Here is a 25,224-nt window from a genome sequence, read left to right as displayed (position 1 = left end):
AACACTGCATATAATGATGAAGTCATAAAGTGCTGTTTTTCACAGGAACGTTGCTGCTTGCACATTTTTACCCTGCTTGTATGCCACAGTCTCAGTGGGACTTAAAGGCGTTACCCTGAAGGAACCTTATGGTACGTGTCGCAAACTCTATTTATAGCTTTTTATGGAGCATTTATCTCGTTTACTCTGTCGCTCTATTCCCATGCCTCCTTACAAAATCATTTTGCACCGGTGTGCATGTTCGTGCCAGCAAATGAACTAAAAAACAGCTTTGTCGTGCTATTTTCAAGTAATAGTTCTAACCCTTTAAGGACATCCAATCATTATTTTGGTTTTAAAGGAAAACATTGGCAAAAATGATGCACATCTGTGTAAAAGTACAACCGTTTGACCTTCCAGACCTGCAGAAAGATGTATACAACCCTGAATGACAATATTTGCAATGCTGTAGGGTTGTTTATTTGAGTATCCTGACTGGTCCAACAAAGCGACACTGGGTGAACCAACAGCTATTTGTCAGCGCTGTTTGTCCAACCAATGGAAGACGAGGATCTGCAATCTGTTTTATTTTTGTTCAAAATAAACATAGAGTGAGTAAAACTGTCTCCTTTTTGATCTTGACCTTGACCCAAGTTAAGGTAAATATGTCAAGTAACCTGCAATTTTATGTTTCAAACAGACATGGCGATATAGTGGTAAGTTTATATTTTTGCAATTTGCAATTAATGTAAGAAAAGAGACTTATGTATGTTGTTTATGTGAAGCAATGCCTCAAGTTTTGGGTGAAATTGGTTTAGAAAATCAAAGGTGAACGGTTCTTTACAATGATGCAAGTGTGTGAGAGCAGATGAAAAGAAAAACAAAGACACAGTAACGGTAACATACATAAGAGTATCCGTGTATTGTCTAACACCTGGCTGTCTCTCTCTTAAACACCTTGTTTCCACTCCCTCTCCATGACATCACCAGCTGCCTGTGACCCCTGACCTTTCCTACTTCAGCTGATCCTGCTCTTCAGAGCTCTTTTTTGGGAACTCTTTTTAGGACGCTAACAAACAGCACAGAATGCTAAAGTTAGTCTAGCATATCACACATAACATAACTTCACCCCCTACACTCTCTCTCCTTCTTTCTCAACATGAGAAGACGGAAAAAATGATTTCATGTCTCAGACAGTCACGAGACATTTCAGACTAACATCACAAGACCCTGAGAGTCAAGGAGAACGCGCCATACACAGATCTGAGGCCATGTTTCTCTGGAACGGTCTTGAAAGTTCCTCGGCGTCAACTTTATAAAACAAACTTCTTTTGTCATGAATGGTGAGGGAACAAGGACACAGTACAGAGGAGACACACCGGAGAGAGGGAGTATATGGAATGCCAAAACTGACTCTCTCCACATAAAACAAGAGGTTCTATCATGGTTCTGCCACTAGGTCAAGAAAAGCAAGACAAGGTGGGACAGAACCATGACATCTTTTCTTAAAGCCACAGCGCTCTCATTTCAAATCTTTTCTTTGAAATTGAATATTTAAATTTGGAACCTGTTGAATATCTCTGGCTTCCTGGAGGACCAATTTAAGCTTGGCTAAAGGAGCAGTTGATGTTTTTATCCCCAAGAAGACAAACGTGGCTCACCCGCGATTTCCCATGATGCATCAAAGCTACAGAGGATAGCGTACATTATTTAGGGCCATGATGTCATAACGAGTGAAGCAGGAAACGTCAATGTATTACACAACACAATCAGAACGTAAATGTGAAGCCAATATGAGTATAATATACATCATTTAAAACAAATGTTCATTGATTACAATTTTCGTTCTCATAATTCATTTCATATTTTCATTTATATTTATGCAGACACTTACAATTCTTTTATCAGTATGTGTGTTCCCTGGGATCAAACCCATACCCAAAACTCTAACAATTGGACATATTATCATATTGGACAACAGATGAAAAACAAAGTCTGACACCCCAAATAATTCTGAATTACAGCATTCACACAAGTGGACAACATGTTGTTTCGATATATAATAAATCATTCTGCTTTTGATTCTGATGTTCTGATCATGCACGCCGTTTCCAGGAAAATGTTTGTCATGGTATTAGCGTTTGTCTGATGTTAAACCCATAAAGACTCTCACACGCTCTCAAACGCTTCCCGGAAATGTCAGCTTCATGGAAGGAACGGCTTTGTTGCCTTGGCGATGCGAGATAAAGCGCAGCAGACCGATCCCCACAGGGCTTTGTTTACCAGTCTCCCAAAGCATGCTGGGAATAGAAAATACACAGGAACAGAAAGAGAGAAATCAAGCATCATCGTCAGCAGTGCTGTAATTAGGTCACGAGAGTGCACACGCTAGGATGAGCAGAACACACGCGTCGCCCGCCGTGTAGTGATATAAATATGTTCTGCTTTCCACTATGAGCAGTGGAGTGTCTGCTCATCTCTCGCAAACGTATATTCGCTATATTATTAAGGATACATACAGTATACGCACTGGTTTGTCTCCCACAGATGTGATATTATAAACATAACCTTCACAGAAACTTTGATATTGGTACATTTTAAGCAAAACATGACTTGAGAGGATTTCATCTTTCACACAATAGGGAAGGACCATTTCACATGTATCATAGCTTTAGTGTATTTGTGAGGACTTCTCAAAACTTTGGTTCTCACGAGCAAGAAACCATGTTCACAGAGAGTCTGAGGTTGGCTGTCACACACACACCATCTCAAATATTCTCCAATGAAGCGTTCAACAAAACTGAAATCTCCTGTACTGTACCCAGACGTAACTCCAACCATAACGCTGACAGCAGTGAAAGACTGATATCTTGTGACAAGAAGAATAATCAATGTATGTGTGAAACTGTCATTCTCTAGTCTGACTGCCAGTTCTCATTCACTCTCACAGGGAAATTCTTCAGACTGTTGAGTCCGAGGTCAAAAGTCACAGCCACTTTTAATGAGGTCCAGTGTGTAGTTTTTGAGAGGATCTATTGACAGAAATGCAATATAATATACATAACTATGTCTTCAGAGGTGTATAAAGACCTTACATAATGAAGCATAATGTTTTTATTACCTTAGAATGAGCTATTTCTATCTAAATTACATTTACGTTTATGCATTTGGCAGACGCTTTTATCCAAAGCGACTTTCACTGCATTATGCATGTCACAAAATTTCATACACTGGACCTTTAAGGGGATACAGCAGTTAACCAAAAAATGAAAAGTCTGTCATTTAGTCAACCTCATGTCAGTCAAAACCTGTATACAATATGACTCTTCCCTCTGTGGAACACAAAAGAAGAAATTTTGAGAAATGTAGTAGTTTTGTCCTTACAACTGAAGTCAATGGGGTCCCAAATTGTTTGGTCATCAACATTCTTCAAACTATCTTCTTTCGTGTTTTGCAGAAGAATTTAAGTTATATACGCTGCGTCTGAAATCACATACTATGACAGTACTTACTGATTTAAATGAAGTACCACCTATCGACCGTTAAAACAGTACGTTCTATTAAGCAGTCCCCACAGGATTTTGTAGAGATTTTTTTGTGATTTCTACGACCAAAAATGTTTAATTTTGCAGAGGCTTTTTTCTAAATTTGCATTAAAAATTGCGGGATTTTTTACAGAAAAAGTTAAAAATACTACTTGAATTGGTAAATAGGGTTCTTCTTTAAAACTACCACCTGTGAAAACACTATTTATGGATTTCCTACCATTAAAATGCATGCAGCAGATTCATACTGAAGGTCTTGAAACCTTGGACGCTTTAAGTTTAAGTCCCGCCCAAGGGGCCATTTTGACTGACAGTTCCAGCAACCAATCATGTTTCGTTTCATGCCGCTTCATTGTTTATGGTTATGGAAATGTCCCTGCAATAACACACCGGTGTGCGTATACAAACACACTCAAAAAAATGAGTTCACCTGTTCACTTCATTTAAACAATTCATTTTGTTTTAACACCATTATATTGGGTTTTATGTTCAAACACAATTGCATTGTGTTAAACGGACTAAAAACAGTAATGCTTTGGCTTAGCTAAATGTTTACATTTTAAATTAACATGTTTCAATCAAGTAGATCAAAATAATATTTATATATATTTATAATATTAACAAATTACTTATACTTACTATAAATCAAGTTAACACAACACAATTATTTTGACCCACTTTACTTAATCCATTTGAGTTGAGATACATAAATGAATTTAGTTGTATTAAAGTAGCGTTATAGTAACTAGGAACAGGATTTCCACTTCCCATCATGCTTTGCACGGGGCTGAATAGGGAGAGTAAAAGTTGCAAAAAAATGTTATTATGTACTTAATTGATTCAAGTTCTTTGGACATTATTTGGACATGGATGTTTAAGTTTACTCAGTTCAGTTTAGTTCATCATACATTAAGTATTTGAGTAGAGAGAACATATTTCTGTTGTGTGGAGCCACTGCCCATAATTTAATTAAGTTAGTTTAAAGTATCATTTTTTTCAGTGAACGTTTCAAAAGTTTACAACAACATTTATGAGTTTATGACATGAATCTTGCATACTTTTAAGAAATCAGCCTTTAGTTGATAGTGATGAATGCTCATTGTCACCGAAATAAACATGACAGCTTTCTTCACAGATCAAATTGGCTTTATGTTGTTTCGAGGTGTGTCGTTTAAGAATGTGACGCACATGTTGGTGAGGCTGACTTGACTCAAAGCCACTAGAATAGAAAGCCCGCAACCTTTAGCCAAAATAGTGTAACGGCTAATGCTAACACCTTGGCTTCAGCAGAATGAAGGAGGCTAGTTTTTTAATGGATGGCAATGGATGTTGTTAGCCGTTATGCTTTCTGCAATTGTAAGTGTTACAGACCCTTCTATCTCGCTTCTACAGTATCTCTGCTTGACTTTTCCGTCAAAACCTGCTCCAATGCACGAAGTGATGACATCACATGACACGTCTTCTGCCATATTATGCGAAAAATCTGCGACAATCTCTAAATTTTGCAAGTTGCCGTAAATTTTGCGGAGTTTGTTTGATTATACGTTAAATTCTGCAATCGCAAAATCCTGCAGGGACTGATATAGTATGTGTGGGGGAAGTATGAATAGATTTCGGACGTACTGCATCAGCCATGTTTTATTGTGACCCGTATGCTCTTAGACTTATGACGTATTAACATTAACCTGTACCTAGGTGTCGGTACAAACAATTTACATTAATCAACAAAATTTACAATTTACATGAAACAACAAATTCATTAATTTGTACTTACATTTTAAAAACGGACACCTGCTTTTCCGATATTTCTATTTGATTAAATTTGACCGTTGCTCAGCTCCCATGGCATCATGGGACAGAGAAGTGTCCATCTGATGCACACTACTAACAAATCTCGGCAGAAGCAGTATGGAGGTTTCGGACATACGACTTCTGACTCTGATTTATTTTCGCCTACTATATAGTATGGAATTAGGCGATTCAGTCGCACGGATGCAGTAGATTTGGAATGACATGAGGGTAAGACATTTTTATTTTTAGGTGAACTGTCCCTTTAGCTTCAACCAAAGCCAAAGTTAAATATAAATAGGCAAATATCTTTTCAAGTTTGTCAGGCTGCTCAAAAAGAGCAACACTTTCTAAGAGCCTTAAGTGATTTACAATGCTTTCAAGTTATACTTTTTTCCAGCATGTCTGTTGCCAGGGTTTCGAACCCATGACTTCTGAGTTACAGAAACCTGCTTGTGCACATTAAACTGCGTTATGGCAAAGTATTTTAATGCACTCAAGCTTCAACCAGGTTGATTTGTATAAAAGCACCTGCTAAATATCCATTAAGATATTCAGCAGAGACAGGCTTTTGCCAGTGCCCTGTTTGTGCAGTCAGATGTCCAGAGAGATGACACAGATTCTCTTTGGACTGCGTTTCATGCTCTGCTTTAATCGAATCTGTCTTTGATGCTGTAACTGATTCTGGGTGTGATGAAATGTGGATGTTTATAACAGCCTTTGAGTGTCTGAGATGTTAATGAGAGATGGAGGCAATATGATCCATTCCCCAATCACCTGCCCAATTCTGCAGTAGATCTGCACCAACACTTATTTCTCCCTTTCAGTGTTTGATCGTTTAACTTTACAAATTATTTCTCAATGTTTCGGCCCATTTGAAAGGGACAGTTCACCCAAATATGAACATTTGATCCGGAGGCTGATATAGGTGACATTTCTTCTTCAGCAGAACAGTAAAGAAGATATTGGTCCTTGGTCAATTTTAAAATGCATATCCTGAGGTGTCAGTATTTTGAGAGTCATAAAGCAGACACAGGTTTCTTTTACATTCATTCAACCCCTTAGGTATAAAAACAATTATAGTGTCACCTGTATATAGAGCCAAAAAACTCAAACTAATGGATTGTTTAGTCATGTTTAGACAAACTCTTGTTCATCTTCATATCTATTAAAATGACATATATGAAAAAGATAACAGAGAAATACAGAAGCCAGGAAGACATTTCCAATCACCCTCCTACTAAAAAACAGCCTGCGTTCTCGCTCTCTCTCTTTCAAACGCGCACACGCAACACGTCTGCTCTGTGGGGACAGTCCATAGGCGTAATGTTTCTTATAATGTACAAACTGTATATTTTATCCCCTAACCCTACCCCTAAACCTAAAGATCATAGAAAACTTTTTGCATTTTAGATTTTTAAAAAATATTGTTCTGTACAATTTATAAGCTTTTTTGCAGATGGGGACCGCAATTTTGTTTTGGTCCCCACGGTGACACGAGTCCCCATGTGTTGGTGTGCATTCTGGTTTAGGTCCCACCGGGATATAAAAACATGTCCACACACACACACAAACTCGTCCCAACTTCTCACATACCAGTTTTCACAAGAACACACGGAGCCCTTACATGAATTCTCAAGTGTGCATGTTAATATTTATTTTCCCTGGCTGGGGATTACCATCGGTGTGTCTGTGCAGAACTAAAGTGTCCTAACAAATATAGAAGACAAAGTAATACAAAAGGATCTAAACACTCAAATTATTTGCATTTTATCCAAAGTAACTTGAATACAAAAGTGAATGCAAGCTATGTGCTTCCTGAGAATCGAACTCACACTGCACTGTTATTGCAATGCTAGAAGAAGCCCCCAGAAACACAGATTCTAACGTCTGTGTGTTTGGCGCAGAGATGACTCTAGGTGAATTCCTGATGAGACTCAAGGAGCGTGCACGCACGCACACACACGCACGCACACACACGCACACACACACACACACACACACACACACACACACACACACACACACACACACACACACACACAAGGTTAGCTGGAGGGGATGTTGGCAGTCGACTCACAGTAGGACAATGAGTGCAGGACGGAGGGATTAAAGAGCTTACTCACCACAATCTGTACACAGACAGAGAAAGAGAGAAAGAGCAATGAAGGGATGCAAGGAGGTATAGAGGACACTTCACTCCTCTTTAACTTAATTGTGACCTCTTTCTCAGAAAGGAAGCCTGTATAAATATTTATGCTCGCTTTCATTTTTTGCCATGTCATGAATAAACATGAATGAAGTTGCACATTATCCCTCTCGCTTTCAACTGTTATATGTGATGCAGCTGTATTGCCCATAAGCCCTTGTTTCTAAGTGCTTTGTCATTAGTGTCTCCTGCTGGAAGGGATATCCTAGAATTCTCTCTGCTCCGATAATGCTTTGATGCTTATGTAATGGCAAACGTACAACTTTAGTGTACAAAGAACGAGTTGAGCAAAGAAACAAGTCTATTTCCTCAGCTAGCCGTGATGCTTCACTAACATCACAAAGATACACAATTGAATTTACACAAAACAAAATAAGTTACACAAAATACTAATAAGACAACAACAGAGTAAAATGCAATGCTATCTGTCTCTAAAAAAAGAAAGAATATACCAAAAAAAAAACATACTGTGTGCCACACGTTTCCCATCATCCCATTTATTCAATCTGTCTGCCCGTCACAAAATGAGACGTTCAAACATTGTTTTATAACTTTATGTCATCCTATTTATTCATCACTGCACATTAAATGCTTTGGGGTTTTTTTTAAAGTATATTACTGCTCTACTTTTCTTTCATGCAGACCTATTTAAATATTTGTGCTTTGCTAATACCAATGCAAAATATTAGTCAATAAAGCACACCTAAATTGAAATTATGAGAGGCAGATTGAAAAGAGTGAGAGAGAGGCAGAGAGAACAGCTGGTCCATGTGGCACTCACCACACAATCTCTCTTGACCTGTTAGGATGATGTAATGCTTTAAACGTCTGGCTGTACCTCTGCCCCGACACACACACTCCACACAACAAACAACTTAATCTCATACTTAATGTCTTTCGCTGGCTCTGAATTCATAAAGCACACGCACATGCACAAGTAAGGTCTTACTATATTATTTTTTTGACTCAATAAACCTTGCTAGTGCACAAGCTGTGCTCTGACACAAAAATACACACAAACACATTGAGTAACACACATTCAGTGTTGACCTCTGTACATGAGGTGTCATGGTCCTGCCTTGACCTGTGACCCTACAACAGAAGTCACTGCTAATATACAAGAGACAACAGATGAGAGTAATTAACCACACCATACACAGCAGACACCAACACAAACTGTGTGTGTCTCTCTGTGTGTGTGTGTGTGTGTGTGTGTGCGTGTGTGTGTGTGCGTTCATGTTTGTATATCCCGGTGGGGACCTAAACCTGAATACACACCAACACATGGGGACTCGTGTCACCGTGGGGACCAAAATTGAGGTCCCCAGGGGCAAAAAAGCTAATAAATTGTACAGAACAATATTTTTTACAAATCTAAAAATACAAAAAGTGTTCTATGATCTTTAGGTTTAGGGATAGGGGATAGAATATACAGTTTGTACAGTATAAAAACATTACGCCTATGGACTGTCCCCACGGGGATAGTCAACCAAAGTCCATAGAGTTCAGCTTGGGGGGGATTGGGTTATGTTGTGGAGGAACTGCAGAGGGTATGGGATGGAGGAAAGTTGTAAAAAAAAACTTGCATTAGAAGTATTGTGATTGTAATAACATTTGATAACAATTTCATTACTTTCATCAATTTTAGGTGAACTGTCCCTTTAAATTTTGAGCACAGACCAGAGGTGTACACATTTGTCTACTTTTTACCTTTAATTTTGAAAGGACAGTGGAAGACAGACAGGAAAGCATTAGATAGAGACAGGGGAGTGGTTCAGGCAAAAGATGCTCAAGGCCGGAATCGAACTCTGGTCGGGCCGCAAGTGCACTGGCGCAAAATGTTGGCACACTAACCACAGGGCCGGCGCTGGCGCCAACGTGGTGTTTTTCTTGCATTGAAATGTAACGGTTGCCTTTCTAAAATAAAGCCTGAAATAATGACTATGTTCCTAGAGTGCAGACAATTGATCTCGTCAAAGGAATAAAGAAACTGACAAATAAAGAAAAAGTGTTTGTCTATTAGAATTTTGAATTAATGCATTTGCAAATAAGTTTTTCATTCTTATAGGCTTACCACAACAGACTTTCAAAGCCACACAGTTTAATATGCACACATTTATTCCTAATCTTATCCATAATAAACTGCTGAAAACTGCTCGTGCTTTTTCAAACTGCGTTTAGATAGTTATTTCATTTCTGACGTTGAGATCTCTGGCAAAATGTAAATGCTAAATTAAGATGATACCTTGCAGATATACCATTCATGGATTCATGGCCTGTGAGCTGCATTAAACGTCTCTTAGATTTACATTTAAGAATTTGACATGTAAAATGATGTTATGTTAGTATAAAGTAATTAAAACGATTTATAACAGAGGGGTGCCCTATTTGCCCTGCACAACCTCAGTTAACTAGACTTACAAAACTATGGACCCATCTCATTATTATGAAACTATTTAAGCCATAATAAGACGTTTCATCTCATTATATGAATACAATTTTAATGTGCATTTCAAACTCATAGATCTGTCATATGCTTTACTGATGGAATTGCAATAGAATACTAATATATTTTAACACTTTACACGTTGCATTTGTTAACATTAGTTAAGCATTAGATTACATGTCTGCATTTGTTCATCTTTATTTTCAGTATTTACTAATATTTTTAAAAACATTGAACATGCACCATGAACTAACATGAACAATTGTATTTGGCATTAACTAACAATAAACAAGATTAATAAATGCTGACAACTGTATTGCTCATTGTTGGTTTCATGTTAATGCAGGTGTTCCCAAATTTTAGATCCGAGACGTATAATCTCTCAAGATCCTCCAGAAATACAGGCAAAACACACACATTTGTTACTTTTTAGTAGTTTTCTTATTATGGATCAATAAATTTAATTTTAAAATACATAATGGTAGGGCTGTATGATTATGTCAAAAACTATATTAGTCCCCTTGATATTGTAATGTTGACTGGATTTTACATTTAAGTATGTTTGAAACTTCCTACACGCTATAAATGCACCACTTGTGGCTCCCACTGTCAAAACAAGCATTATAAACATGTAAACCAATGAACACGTGTCATTGTTAGTCATTGGAGAAAAAAAACATTTACTAATGCTAACAAACACATGATTTTAAATAGTACGGGGGGCCCAGAAAACAACTCAAGCCCAGGGGCCCCCATCCTCTTAAATCCGGCCCTGGAGTTGGCAGAACTGCATAATGTGAGTTAGCTAAAGATGAGCGGAATTTAAGAGAATGTGATAGAGCACCAGAAAACTAACTGAACCACAATTATTCTGACACACATGCAGGGACCGAGAGAGAGATTATAAAATTGATTATCCTGTTCCATGTGTGCAGAAGAATTGCAGAGGATTTGGATATACGGCATACATCTCTGGCCATCTGTTGGATTACAAAGCACACAATGTCATGATAGAAAGGGTATCAGAGGAGAACCTGTGTGTGTGTGTGTGTGTGCGTGCGTGCGTGCGTGCGTGCGTGCGTGCGTGCGTGCGTGTGTGTGTGTGAGAGAGAGAGAGAGAGAGAGAGACAGAGAGCGAGGGGAAAAGAGACTGTGCTCTTCTGTTCCTCTGCCTATCTTGTTGAAAAGGGCAGACAACGCTGACAGCCTCTGCACTCCCACAGGAAAACAACTACACAGAGCTACTTTTATTCTGACATCAAATCTGCAGCCAGAATGCTCAGCTGTCTAACACCACACACACACACCCACAACTTCCTCAGTGCTAAAGCCAAAAATTTCTCTACAGCATTATCAAACAGTTTTCATTTTCAAACTATTTTATACATTTTTATATTTTTTATTTTAACCATAACAAGTTTGGACTGCAACTTTAAATAACACTAACATACAGCTGCATAAAATCTAAGATAATAAAATAAAATAGTAATGTACAATATTATTATTATTCACTTTCTCATATCAAATTTAATATGACATATTTAAATTTAAACAATTAGGGGTTCAAGGAGGGTTCAAATTTGAATGGGATCTTGATCGTGAAACTAGGCGAGAGCTGATCTCAGGTCAGAATCAGTGACCTCTTCTGCACCAGTTGTCTCAGCAGAATTACACAGCAGTCAGCAGTTTGTAGCCGAGAGAGATCCAGCATTTTAATTCAACCACAAAAAACTCGTCCTGGGAGGTCAAACTGACATCAATGACGTAGAAGAAGCGACACAATGTAAATAAGTATACTTGTGTCCCAATATATGTAAGGTCAGTGTACGGTGCCGCAGGGATGACATATTATTCAAAACTGTAGGTCAATAGGATCTTTCTATAGGATTTCGTATTATCAAAAAGAAAAAGCTGAGCGATAAACAAAAACGCATGCTTCTTAAACATTTTGTCAATAATATTCACAAATAATCACAACGTTCACGTAATTTTAATAGGAAATACAATCATTATGAATATAACGTTAACCATTACTACCTCTGTGGGTGAATCACCATCCACATTTTAAAAATGGAACAAAACCTAAAAGCAGTTATGCTTTTCCAGCCTACTCGTGAAAGCATTGTTTTAGACTTTAAAAACATATTAGCCTGTTAGCAGAGCGATCCACCGGTAATATGAATGATGCTGAAGAGTCTGCAGCGGTAAGTGCGCCGGGAAGAACAGAAACTCTACAGATGCGACTGTTGCTTAGAAACAGATCAATCCATGTCTGATCCACTAAGGGCAGCAGACAAAAGACAAAGTGATCTGCATGTGAATTCATGTGTAGATGAAAGCATGCCATACCCACACACTGGCCCTCGACATCCACCTATCTGTGTTTGCATATGTAAAGCAGACAGAGGTTATTGAGGAAGGTAGCTGTTGCTTTGCTTAATTAATCATTTTATTAAAGAAGGGCTAAGTATAGCTTTTATGAAAAGAAACCCACACTCAAAAGGGGAAAGAAAGCAGCAGAGAAAGACAGGGTCTGTCATGCATGCTTTATAAGGTGACAGTAAAGTTGCTGGCGGACATGTATAAGGTGCATGCTGAACTGCATTACATAACAGCAGACGGGACTCGCTTTTCCTCTCGCTGTCGTTAATATCAGATGTGGAGAGAAGAAACTCTTTAAGACCCCTGCAGCAGATCTGAGAGAAGGAATAGGAGAGATAAATAGATTTATAGACCGACAGAGAGACAGATGGATCGATAGTCGTACAAACGCAACGACAGAAGAATAGAAAGATGGACCGATGAACAGACAGACAGAGAGATCATAAGACAGATGGGCAAACAGATGCAAATAAACAAAACAGACAGACAGATAGATGGATAGACAGACAGGTAAAACAGACAAGGTTGATAAAAGGAGCTGCAACAGGGGTCTTCAACTACTTTTGAAGAGGGCAAGGTTGGGCAAGATTCCAAAAGTATAAATAGGATGCGGGCCAGTTTTTTTAACCATATCCTCATTTCTTCTGTTATTTTGTATTTCTGTTATTTATTGCATTTTGTTCCTTTTATACCGTTTTTGTTGCTGTTACTTGTAGGTCATATATTAAAACATGCACACAAATATTGTATCCAGTTTGTGCATTTTCATGATATTTAATTAAAAGGGATATTGTCTTTTTAATTGTATTTTATATTCCTTAATGCATTAGTTTACCCAAAAATTACTGTTAATTTACTCACCCCCAGTACATTGAAGATGTGGGTGGCATTGTTTTTCAAGAAGATATTTATGAAGATATTTGTTTAAATTCATAAAAGTCAAAACAATAAAAGTCAAAAACGCTAAGACATTCAGCACAAAAGTAATCCCTGCCCCTTGTGACATTAAACTGCCATCTTATAAAGCGAATCAAATGATCTGTGCAAGAAACTGAACGCTATTATCGCATCTTTGGGTGAATTCCAATCGCATTCATTTGCCTCATGCACTTAGAAGGGCAGATCCTTTGAAGAGCAAGTTCTGGAGGGAGATGAACAGCCGTTTTTCATAAGTATAGCCATTTAAATCATACATAATGAATGCAGTATTAAAACAACACAGTTTTCCCTTATTTGAGACAACAGTTCACGTGGTGTAGTACCCTTCTTGCAATTACTTTCAAGGGCACAAGACACGTTTTGGAACGCGACCTATCGCGTGTGCAAACCAACTGCCTGTGGCTGTGCATTGCGGATTAGAACGTTGTAAATAACATTACGTTTCTTTGACAGGCCGATCAAATCGCTTTATAAGGCGTCAATATGAGCCGCGGGAATTACTTTTGTATTGAGTGTAACGGCGTTTTGGACTTTCAAAGATGTGGCGTCAGTGCTCGAATTGAAGGGGGGCTGGGGGGATCCGGGACCCCCCATATGAAGTAAAAAATGGACTTGGGGGTCCCTCAGATATTTTTATTTGAGTAAAAATAATAATGACAAATGTGATTAAATTCATGTGATTAAATTCAATTATTTACAATAATTTATATTAAGTTTGTTTATGGGCTAGTTGTCATGTCTCTTTAAATTTTAAAAGCCCCGCCCCACGTCTAAAGACCACTAAGCGCAGGACATCTTGACATGACTGCTTGATAGGCGTCGCTCCGGTGAAGCTAACTTCAGCTAAAAAATGGAGAATAATAAACCTCCACTCGCAGTCGGGAAGAGGAAGGAAGCTTCTACTTTTTTGAGGGGTAATTTTCTCTCTCTCTATATCTTTCCACTATATTTATCAACTCCATGTCGGGGCTTTTGTATTCCTTGCATGAATTATTATTAGGCCTGGTTCTGGGGTGCTACAGATCTCGATGAAGATGAGTGACAGCTTTTTAGTAATTGTAAAGGGAGTGCTCGTTGTGCGGTTTATGTGCTATATATAATCCATTCAGAACTGTATAAAACTTGTTTTTCATGCTGCTAAGACCAACGTCACATACACGCTGCAAAGTTTCGGGAATTACATCGGCATATAAATGCGGAATTCACTCTTGAAATAGCCATGATTGACATATTGATAGCCATAGTTAGTTCCTGAATAAAGCTGAATAAAGCAGACTTTTGGACTGAAATGGTTGAATAGTCTGCTGACTGACTCATAAAAGTCCCTTGCCGCCACCTACTGGACGTAACTATGTAAACTGCACTGAAATCGTTGAAAAATCCCCACAACACTAACACACAGACTGAAAGCCGGTCTGTCACAAATAATATTTTTAATATCTAATAAACTAGTTTCTTGCATTTAAACAAGTCTTTTGGAACAAACATTATTATCACAAACTGTCAATCATCCAGTTATTTTTAGGGAAAATAGTAAATACTACATTGGTAAATAATGCTAGAATTATTCTGTTGGACGTACACTACTGTTCAAAAGTCATTTCTGTTCACAAAGCCTGCATTGATTTGATCCATAATACAGTAAAAGAAGCCTGTTCTTTTATGTAAGCCTGTTTTTAATAAATAGTATATAATTATGCATATTATGATCAAATATGTTGTGTATAAATTGTATATTGCGAGACTAACCCCCACCAAAAAAAATCTTATGATGGGGACCCCCCCATAAGAGTTGACTCAATTCGAGCACTGTGTGGCGTCTCAGGACGTGCATTTCTTAAAGCACACCTTTCTTAAAGTCTCTCCACTTATTTGAAATGTTAAGGCAACGGGCCAGGTAAAGATGATTGGCGGGCCGCCAGTTGACTAGCCATGAGCTAGTCAACGGGCCGCCAGTTGACTAGCCATGAGCTACAATATGTAAATATAAACACTATAAAACCCTTTCAAAGGGATAATTCACCCAAAAATAAAACATTCTTTCATCAGTTATTTACTCAGGGTTTTTCCTGGCTCAAAATGAGGCTGAGGTGGTGCCATCCTGATCTTGTACACACACAAATAGGCCTACCGTACCTTTAAGTGGCTTAACCAAAGTGACTTTGAGTTTGACATATTAAAAGTTCTAATAAAATTAGATAAAAATGACAATTATTAAGTTATATAAAACATTACTTTTATTCAACCAAACAGAAATGTTTCTTTAATCAAATAAATTTTTTTTATAATTTCAACTAACTTTTCAGCCCACAACTGAATTAACAATAATAATAGTATTTCTAAATGAGCAAAGCTCATTCACATCTTGCATTCTCTGTGGTTCACTTTAAATGATTCAAGGATCTCTTATATTCGCTAGTGACTGAAAAGTTCAATAATTTAAATGAATCGGTTCAAATGAGTCATTCGTTTGCGAGTCGTTCTGAAAGCAAAGTGCGTTCATACTGGCGAACTCGCTGTGTACGGTATACGCTGATTCAACGATCCAACTGCACAGCTAAAGACATTACAATGATGTACGTCATGTTAATTTAATAAGTTTCAAGAAATTAAACGTACTTGGATGCAAAACAAACAGCCCTGAAACACAGGCTGGCTCTTGTTCTGCAACTCTTTTTAGCACCTCAGTGTGCTGATAACGAAACAGCACCTCCACTGTGGTGTCGCAACTGCAGTTACAAATAACAGTCTGTTAAATGCACGCAGCATTTCTTGTGAAGACTCGCAACATAATTTTGGCGAGAGCCTGAGGCGGCACAACATTTGACGGAGGCGGCCGCCTCCAATTTCTCTATGCAGGAAAAACCCTGTTACCATCTTGTCATTCCAAACCTGTCTGACTTTCTTTCTTCTGAAGAACACAAAAGATATTTTGAAGAATGTTGGTAACCAAACAACACTGGTTCCTTCCCATTGACTTCCATTGTATGGATACCAAACTCACTGAGAAATATCTTCTTTCGTGTTCCACAGAAGAAAGAGTCATATACAGATTTTGAACATATATGAACATATGGGTGAATAAATTACACTTTTGAGAACGAATGAATAAATGTACTGAAGCCTGAATATAGTGTAAGTCAATGCGGATAAGCAAATACAGTAGCTAAATGTAATGTAAACATACTTCCCATGCTAGTTTTATTTTATGCTTGACAAGAGTTTATTTAACATCTACTTATAATAAAAGGAAATACGTAACATGTACCTAATAAATGCAAAAAATCAAAGCATAAAGTAAATGCTTTATTTTTTGTTATTAATCCTCCTTTTCAACGATTTCATGTGCAGAAGAGGTTTTTGTATCAAAATCACACTCTTCTATTACACGAACACTCAGTGGTGACAGAAACACTTTGAGTTTCACACACTTTTTCACATCTAGATTAATACAAATTTTTGTGAGATGGGACACAGTAACACACAGTATTCCCACACACGCTTCTGCTGCTTTGGAGATTTTGCTGTTTGTTAGTCAGAATGGAAAACTGTCAGGAGGACACAAGATGTTATGTGACAGACACAAGGGCGATAAACTCACTTCCTGTGAACAAACTCCATCTGTGTACTCAAACACAACAAGAGAACTTCCAGTCCTTGCACATTTACACACATAAACATTTCTATACTAAATATCTAAGTAATGCTTCCGGTTTAATGTTCAAACTAGGCATGTGTATGAGTAGTTGCTTGATAAAGTATTTGTTCTGCACCACCTAGTCAACTAACACGAACAAACCATTTAAACTTTACTAATTCATTTTTGTTTACGCATTCAGTATTGCCCATATGCAACTACGTAATATATCCCCAATGAATATCTGTAAAATTTCACATTACGTATTGAGCTGTTGCTTGACGTCAGTCTATCAGGCCTTGATGACGTCATCTTGAACCCTTTACATTGGTTTCTAAGGTTTGGTTTTTCTGGTTCAGTTAGCAAAACTTTAAAGGAAGTTTACTCAAAGTAAATCATCTCATGATTTAAAGGGTACCTATACACAGATCACATTCGAATCAATCGCAAACATGTCATTAGCGTGGAAGTATTTCGAAATCTGTCAGCAGGATTCAGGACACGGGCTGCCCTACAGCACTGGAAATGCAGATCTATCTGTCTGAGTCACAACTACCAAGAAGCGGAGCCGCTTTCCTGCACTCCCTGAAGTTGCGCGACCATAACTGTCTGCGCCTTGCACAAGCGTGGACAGCGAATGTTTGTTTAGCTTAGCTTCTCACGTGTTGGATGAGAAACGAAACAGACTAAGTTGTGACAAAGTTGAAATGCTTCTTTTTGTAAAGAACGTGCATTCACTTTTAAAAACCCAGAAATAAACGTCAGTTCTGTTAAGGATGATTCTTTTTATTTTACATTAAAATTATAGCCTTTTGACTTACTTTGATTTAAAAAGCACCAGCACTAATCTTTATTTGATTTAACATTTTGGAATAATTTATTTATATACTTTGGTTTAATTTACTTTCACTGATAAATCCTTTTTTCTTTACACCAAACTGAAAAACAAAAACTGAGTGCTGATAAGTAAACGTCTCTGTTCGGGTTGTTGATATTGTGTTGATTGAGTTGTTTAATCTGTTGAACTATGCAGTTGTTGCCTTTAATTTCACATGAATACAGTTGATGTATTCATTTTTAAGGCCAGTTTTATGTAGTTTAACTTTAAACCCAATTGAAAAATAGCTAAATGCTAAATATCTGAACCATCTTTGGATTGAATGTGCTTATTGTGCAGTTACTGCCTTTAATTTAAGATGGTTACAGTTATTGTTTTCAATAGCCAAAGCCAGTTTGGCCTGTGAAAAACCAAATAAACATGATGTTTATACTCAAAAAATTTTCTTGTTTGTTGCTTAAATGCAAAAAAATCGGAAATCGGAATCGGCCATGGAAAATCCTAATCTGTGCATCCCTATATAATGGCGTTCATCTGAAGAAAGGAAGTCATCTGGGATGGCATTAAAGTAAGCAAATCACAAGAAAGCTTTCATTTCTGGGTGAGCTATTTCTTTAAATATATATATTTTTTGTTTCTTGTAACCAGCTGAAGACATTCCAGTGGATCCCACAATGCACCACTCAGAATTCAGTCTTTGTCCTGGTCCAAGCGGAAAATAAAACTTCTATACTGATCTAACAGTCTGATTCATAGGTTAAGGCAGAGCCGTGATTATGTGCTGAGCAAATTAAAGGTCTCAGAAAAGTGTACGTGGGTGTATGTTCAAGTTAATTAACCTACAAGAGAAAATCACACAGGAAATAAATGAATATGTGAATCAGCAAAGGGGAGTAGGGCGATATACGGTCGAAAACGAACCCTTTCATAAATTACACACACACACAAACCATTTTCTTTCATGAGCATCCACTGGCCCATTTACCGGAGGAGAGCCCATCTATCATCCGAGCTCTGTTGCCCGGGTAACCCAGTTAATATTCCAGACACGAGTAACAGTGAGACAGAAACAGATACAGTGATGCACAAACAAACAAGTAACACATTTATAGATCCAACACATATTCTACAAAACAAGTGTTTATACAAAACATCTTGTATACCAGCATAACAAAATGAAGGTCTATCACACAAAGGTCTATTTTACACATTCAGCTGCCAAAATTACATATGACATATGAATATAGTGAAACATTCTCATGCATATGCAGTATTCAAATAAATAGAATTTATGACCACAACATGAACACAATACATGCAAGCCATATATTCATTCATTTCTTCCCACTTTCATTCATAAACTGCAGTCCTTGTGCTGAGGAAATGGGGGGATAACCCCCATATGACTGCAGTAGCCTGAAGCCTCTCAGCCAATCAGACGAGAGGACAAAGAGGAGAAGGAACACAACAGGATGGGCGGGGCCCAGGAGATACCATAACACTGCAGCCATCCCATCCCCCACGTTTCATTCACTCGCTCGTCCATTCATCCTTTCATTGATTCATTCATAAAGTGCGAGGTGTCTCACACACAGCTGTGGCTGATCTGGACAGTAAGATACGCGCGTGCTTGTCGTAGCACAGAAGTGGGTTAAAACATCTTACATGACCCCCGAGAGGGTAATGCGGAGAAGAAGAGAGATGACACTCGCAGTGCGAACTGTGTGTGCTGACTCACGCCCTTCTGTCTGACAGTGACTCATAATGTTATTTTACAGTCTCAATTCAATGCTGCTCATTCAACAATCATTTCGCTCAACCTCATTGCGATTTCACTGCAGATTAAATGCGAGTATTCCGACGCAAAATAAAAGATACTTGAATGGTTCTCCTGTTCTTCGTTAAGTCGTTCGATGCTCCAGGAAGGTATAGCTGTGCACAAGAGAGAAAGAGACAGAGAGAAGTGTGTGTACGGGGAGGACCCTGCTAATGGTGTCGGGTACAAGCGGCCACGGGCACTTCAAAGACCCCCCTCCTTCTCACTGTGTGCTCTTTCCATTCTGTCAGCAATGACTCCAATAAGTTTGCCCGGTGACTGAGTGGAAAAAAGCACTTGGAAAGAGATACTAGAAATACGCTGATACCTATATACAGATACACAACATTCAAGGACTGTTCTACGAGTCAAACACCACTGACAGCATCTGTGGCGTGCTGTTGATCTCCACAAAAAATACGAAAAATGAAACATCCCTACGATATGAACCACAAAACACATTTCCAAAAAATATCCGAGACCACAAAATAATTTTTCAGAGTATCACAGAGACATGAATGGGCAACTATGGCAGGATTTGATTTCCTCTGTTCTTTATCTGTATCTATAGAGACCATTCAATTGAATTCCCATTGTTTTTCCCAATGCATATCATTTCAAAGCAGCTTTACAACCAAGGCCTGCACATTGTATTCCATATCCAGTTTCCTTCTGAAATACTGTGAACATTGTTGAATTTCATTGTCTTAAAAGCTTTTTTGCTACTGTACCTTTTCTTACTGTACTGCACCTGTAATATTTTTACATGCAAATTTGATGTAAATGTATAAGCACATTGGTAGTTCACACTATCGTTAATTCAGGCGTGTCAGGATGCTAACACTAAATAGGTGTTATAATGCAAATAACGGTGATCCTATGCTAATGTGCTAATGGCTATGGATTCATTATCATGAGAATTTCTGAACGAGCCATTTAAAAAAATTAGTTTTGATAGCCGTTTCAGCAGCAACAACATAAACAAACCCTATGTGGCCCAAGCGTAACTTGCGGTAGACCTCTGCAAAGAATCAATAACTGTCGAGTAGTTTTAATTTAATTTAATGCAATGAATATACAATAAAATAATCATATAAATTAGGGGTGTAACGGTACGTGTATTCGTACAGAACCGTAACAGGCAACATTCCAAATATAGTCATCATTCCAATGCCCTACTCCTTCGAAGGGCAGATCCCTCGGATCGCAAAAAGGCATTTGCGTCCATTATGTAGATGTTTGGAATGCACTTAGCAAAGTAAGCAACGTAATTTGATTTCCTCATTATCTTCAGATGGCATGTTCCTGTGACAATGCAGCATTTTGTCCGTCAGCAGATAACTTAAGCATAATACCTGTTTGCAAATAAACGATTTTATATTTTTAAATTTTATATATATTAGTGTTTATATATTATATAGCATATTTTATAGCTTTCCTGTAGCTCAGTGGTAAGAGCATTGCGTTAACAAAGCAAGGTTGTGGGTTCAATCCCAGGGATTGCACATGCCTACAGTATGTATAAATGTATAGGATAAAGCAATGTAAGTTGCTTTGGATAAAAGCATCTGCCAAATGCATAAATGTAAATATTTTAAGAACTTTTTAAAATATAAAATGTATTGTTTATTTGCAAACAGTTAGGTTTTATGCTTAAGTTATGCCATTAAAACAGCGACATCTGCTGACGGACACAATGCTTCGTTGTCACAGGAACATGCCAGCTGAAGATAATGAGGAAATTACGTTGCTTACTTTGCCAAGTGCATTCCAAACGTCTACATCAGTGGTTCTCAACTCTGGCCCGCGAGATCCATTTTCATGCTGAGTTTAGCCCCAACTCTGATAAAACACCTGGGGCCTCACGTATCAACGCCGCGTACACACAAAAACTTTGCGTACGCCAGCTTTCACACTCACGGTCGGATGTACTAACAGTGAAATTAACGTGAGAATGTGCATGTCTGGCATGAGTTTTTTTGTGCATACGCACATTTACAGCTTTGTCCGTACGCAATGTTTTAGTAAGCAATCAACGCAAGTCTTCGTACATGAGGCCCCTGAAGAGGCTAATCAGTGACTTCAGGAACAGACGCGTTCAACTTAATGCTGGGCTGCGCAGATTGTTTGGCATATCGCATTAAAGTACCGCGAGAGCGATTCAAATGCGTACCGAGAAATCTGCACTTGAATCACTATCGCGGTACTTAAATGTCATACGCCGATAGATTTGCGCAGTGCATTAAGTTGAATGCATCTATTCCTAAAGACGCTGATTAGCTTGTTCACGTGTTTTATATCAGAGTTGGGGCTAAACTCGGCAGGAAAATGGATCTCGCGGGCCAGAGTTGAAAACCACTGGTCTACATAACGGCACGCAAATGCCCTGTTCACTCCAAAGTCTAAACTACAAGGGCTCTGCCCTTCGAAGGGAGCAGGGCATAGGAATGATAACTTCATTTTGGAATTTACCCCTCGACAGCTCGTGACGGTTCGGTACGAATACGCGCACCGTTACACCCCTAATATAAATGAGTATCATTATAAATTAATTGTTATATTTCTAGCCACTAGCCAGACCGATAACTTTGGGATAGGCGAGTGCGTTTGATGAACGTCTTTAAACGTTCTTGACGAACTGCAGAAGTTTGCAGTACAAAGTGCAATATATGTCACTTCATGTACACATGCTGGTGAAAAGCATTATGGGATCTGAACTGCCTCTCCCTGTTAAAGAATCTGAGAACACTGGCTGTGGGGCTTCCACTTATCTCCTCAAACAACAAACTATTACACAACTGCAGAAAGCTGAGACACACACACACACAGCTTTAATAGCTTGCTCAGGAATCTGCCCGAAGCAAGTGCATTATGGGTAAGAGAGGACAGTTATGTTGTGGTGCCAGCTGCCAGTCAAAGTGAAAAAAATAAGAAGTTTGAAGAAGTAATAAAAATCATCCAAATCTGCCTTGATGCATTAGAGGACTTACACAAATATTGTTTAAGAAATGATACAGAGAACATTTCATAATCACATGATGAATAAAAAACTCCCATTACACCAAGCAATACACATTCAAACTTTTCCTCAGCAACTAGAAAAAAGCAATCCAAGTGGACTAATACATATAGAAAAGCTGTTTACATTTACTGGGTCAGAGGTCACAGGTAAAGCACACAAGAGAAGTGTGCGTGCCGTGTAGGAACGTATTCTCAACTTTCATATCATCTCAGCTCTAAAAGGTCACAGAGAGCGTCACTCTTGTGATTGTGGCCTGCTGTGGGAACATGATGTGGGTGTGGAAAGGGTGCCCATAAGAGGAGAGACAGCAACAGAGAAATACAAATAATGCAGATATTTATTAGTTCTATACTCGATGTTTAATCATTTGGTCTTTATTTGTCACAGACAAATGACACCACAATTAAACCCACTTAGATCAGAATAAATACCATTATCTTTGTTTACATAATAACTTGCATTTATGCAAATTGCATGCCTCTAAACACTAGATAGACAACCTACGTTCCGCATTCACAAGCCTCCAACCTAACACTGACAAACATCACTATTGTTTTGTCACAATGAATGGGGTAGTCTGGTAATCGGACTGAGATATAGCCGAACCAGCCCCTGGGGGTGCATGCTGGTGTTATTGATTTGAAGAACAGATCTGGAGCTCTGAGAGAGCACTCATCTTCATTACAGCTCCAGTTGAATACATAAAGTTGTATTCTGCATCCACACATTTATTCTCCCATCACTACACTGCCCCTAGAGCTGGGCTACAGTACTGCAGTTATGCAATAAAAAGCAGTTGTTCTCAGTGCCAGCTAATGCTCATCACAAAAATCATGTGTATCTATCTTTATTTATTCATTCATTTTTAAACTAACAATTTTATGGAAAAGAAAAAATGTTCGTTAAACATTCAGTATCAAAAGCATGCATGCTGACCTGAGGACATGATGATAGTTTTCTTTATGTATTATATGTACAGTTTCCCTAGGCCTAGGGAACCCAGGGATTGAGTGAAGTATTCCAAATGGGAACACAAAAAATGATGAAAAAGGAGAAATTCTAGTAGTGGTCCATCACCTCCAATACACCACAAATTCACTGACATTGTCTGATCAGGCTAAAAAAAACAATGTGATGCGATATAATCGTATTGTATATTTAGGTATAATATATTATAATTTTATTTATAGTTTGCGCGTTACCTTGGAGTGAACCTGTGTTATTAGCCTAAATTTAAATAGATAGTTCACCCAAAAATGAAAATTCTGTCATGATTTACTCACCCTCAAGTTGTTCCAAACATGTATAAATTGTTTTGTTTGGTTGAACACAAAGCAAGATATTTGGAAGAATGTTAGCAACTGAGATTTCTGGGACACCATTGACTACCATAGTACAAAGAACTATTGTATAATTTTTTTATTAATTAGGAAAACAAACCGTTCTAAATCTCCGTTTGGAACAACTTGAGGTTGAGTAATTCATGACAAAAGTTTTATTTTTGGGTGAACTGTCCCTTTAATTTTGCCAAGACATAAACAGTGGAGCAGCGCCCCCTGTCGCTCACATCTTTAAGTCAACTTCATCAACGAGCAAATTATATGAATCAATCACATTTACGAGAAGAAAATATTTTCGGCTCAAACTTACCCAATATCAAAATATTTTCTTCCACCCCTACATGCTCTTTGATCAGATGCTCAAATTTGGTGAAATCTCCGAACCACTCGAAACTCTCCTCTGTCCGGTAGCGCTCATTCCAGTAGTCCACGTCTTTATATCTGGCGTTAGAGTCTGGCAAATACTCCATCATTCTTTATAACAAAATAAAAATAATTCCGATTACCACCTGTTAAATTCCTACAGGCTTGTTTTCACATAACTACTGCTTATATTTCAATTGTTACATTGGTCTTGTCAGAACTCAGAAGTTGAACAACCCAACTCCAGCTGTGATATTTTTTGTCACGCTTTTAGCATAACGTAGTTACTAACGCACCGATCTAAGCCAGCTCATGCTTAATGTTTTAAACCATATTTACTCATAATTAACCCATACGTGTATGACACCCTAAATTAAATACTGCAAAAACTAGAAGGAATTTGAAAGATCTACCAGTGTTCTGGGTCTGTCTCTCTCTGTGTGTGTTTTTATTGGCGGGTCGCAACTTGTTCAGGTGCATACCGCCACCTACTGGGATGGAGTGTGAAGACCAAGGAGTAGGAAGTGGAAATACTAAATAATCTTAAAATAATAATAATAATAAATAAAAATAAAATACTATTTCCTTATAAATCTTTATACATATGTATATTTAACAACCTTAAATTCTGTGTAACAAACGTGACTCTCTCAGAAACCTAAATAAAATAGTGTATATTCTAGATTCTTTCTGTGCACTCTGGAATAACTCTTTAATTGTTAGTTGGACTTTCAATTCTTTAAGATCTTCAACAAGTTGAGCTCTCTCACTACTATATGCCTCACAATGGACTAACACATGCTCCACTGTTTCTGTCACCCCACAGTGCTCACACCCGCTTGTCTCACTTTTCCCTATCATGTGCAAATGTTGGTTTAATCTGGTGTGCCCAATACGTAGCCTCGATATAATAGTGTCAT

At 38.1% G+C, this 25,224-nt stretch overlaps 1 protein-coding gene across 2 annotated transcripts in view; it reads right to left on the bottom strand.

Annotated features, from left to right (window-relative positions):
* The window catches only part of ece2a (endothelin converting enzyme 2a), a 58,438-nt gene extending 33,675 nt beyond the window's left edge, over positions 1-24,763 (bottom strand). The window contains exons 1-2 of one of the 2 annotated variants that reach the window (XM_057335102.1): positions 24,718-24,763; positions 24,252-24,415 (exon numbers count right to left, since the gene is read on the bottom strand). In XM_057335102.1, the coding sequence (XP_057191085.1) occupies positions 24,252-24,414 (163 nt within the window). In that variant the 5' untranslated portion in view covers position 24,415; positions 24,718-24,763. The other variant, XM_057335103.1, reaches the window with a different exon arrangement.
* Between the last annotated feature and the right edge of the window lie 461 nt (positions 24,764-25,224).

The sequence above is a fragment of the Triplophysa rosa genome, linkage group LG5 (genome assembly GCF_024868665.1).
Source record: "Triplophysa rosa linkage group LG5, Trosa_1v2, whole genome shotgun sequence".
Classification (NCBI taxonomy): Eukaryota; Metazoa; Chordata; class Actinopteri; order Cypriniformes; family Nemacheilidae; genus Triplophysa; species Triplophysa rosa.
Note: the sequence above shows the minus strand (reverse complement) of the source record. Positions and strands in the feature narration are given on the sequence as shown.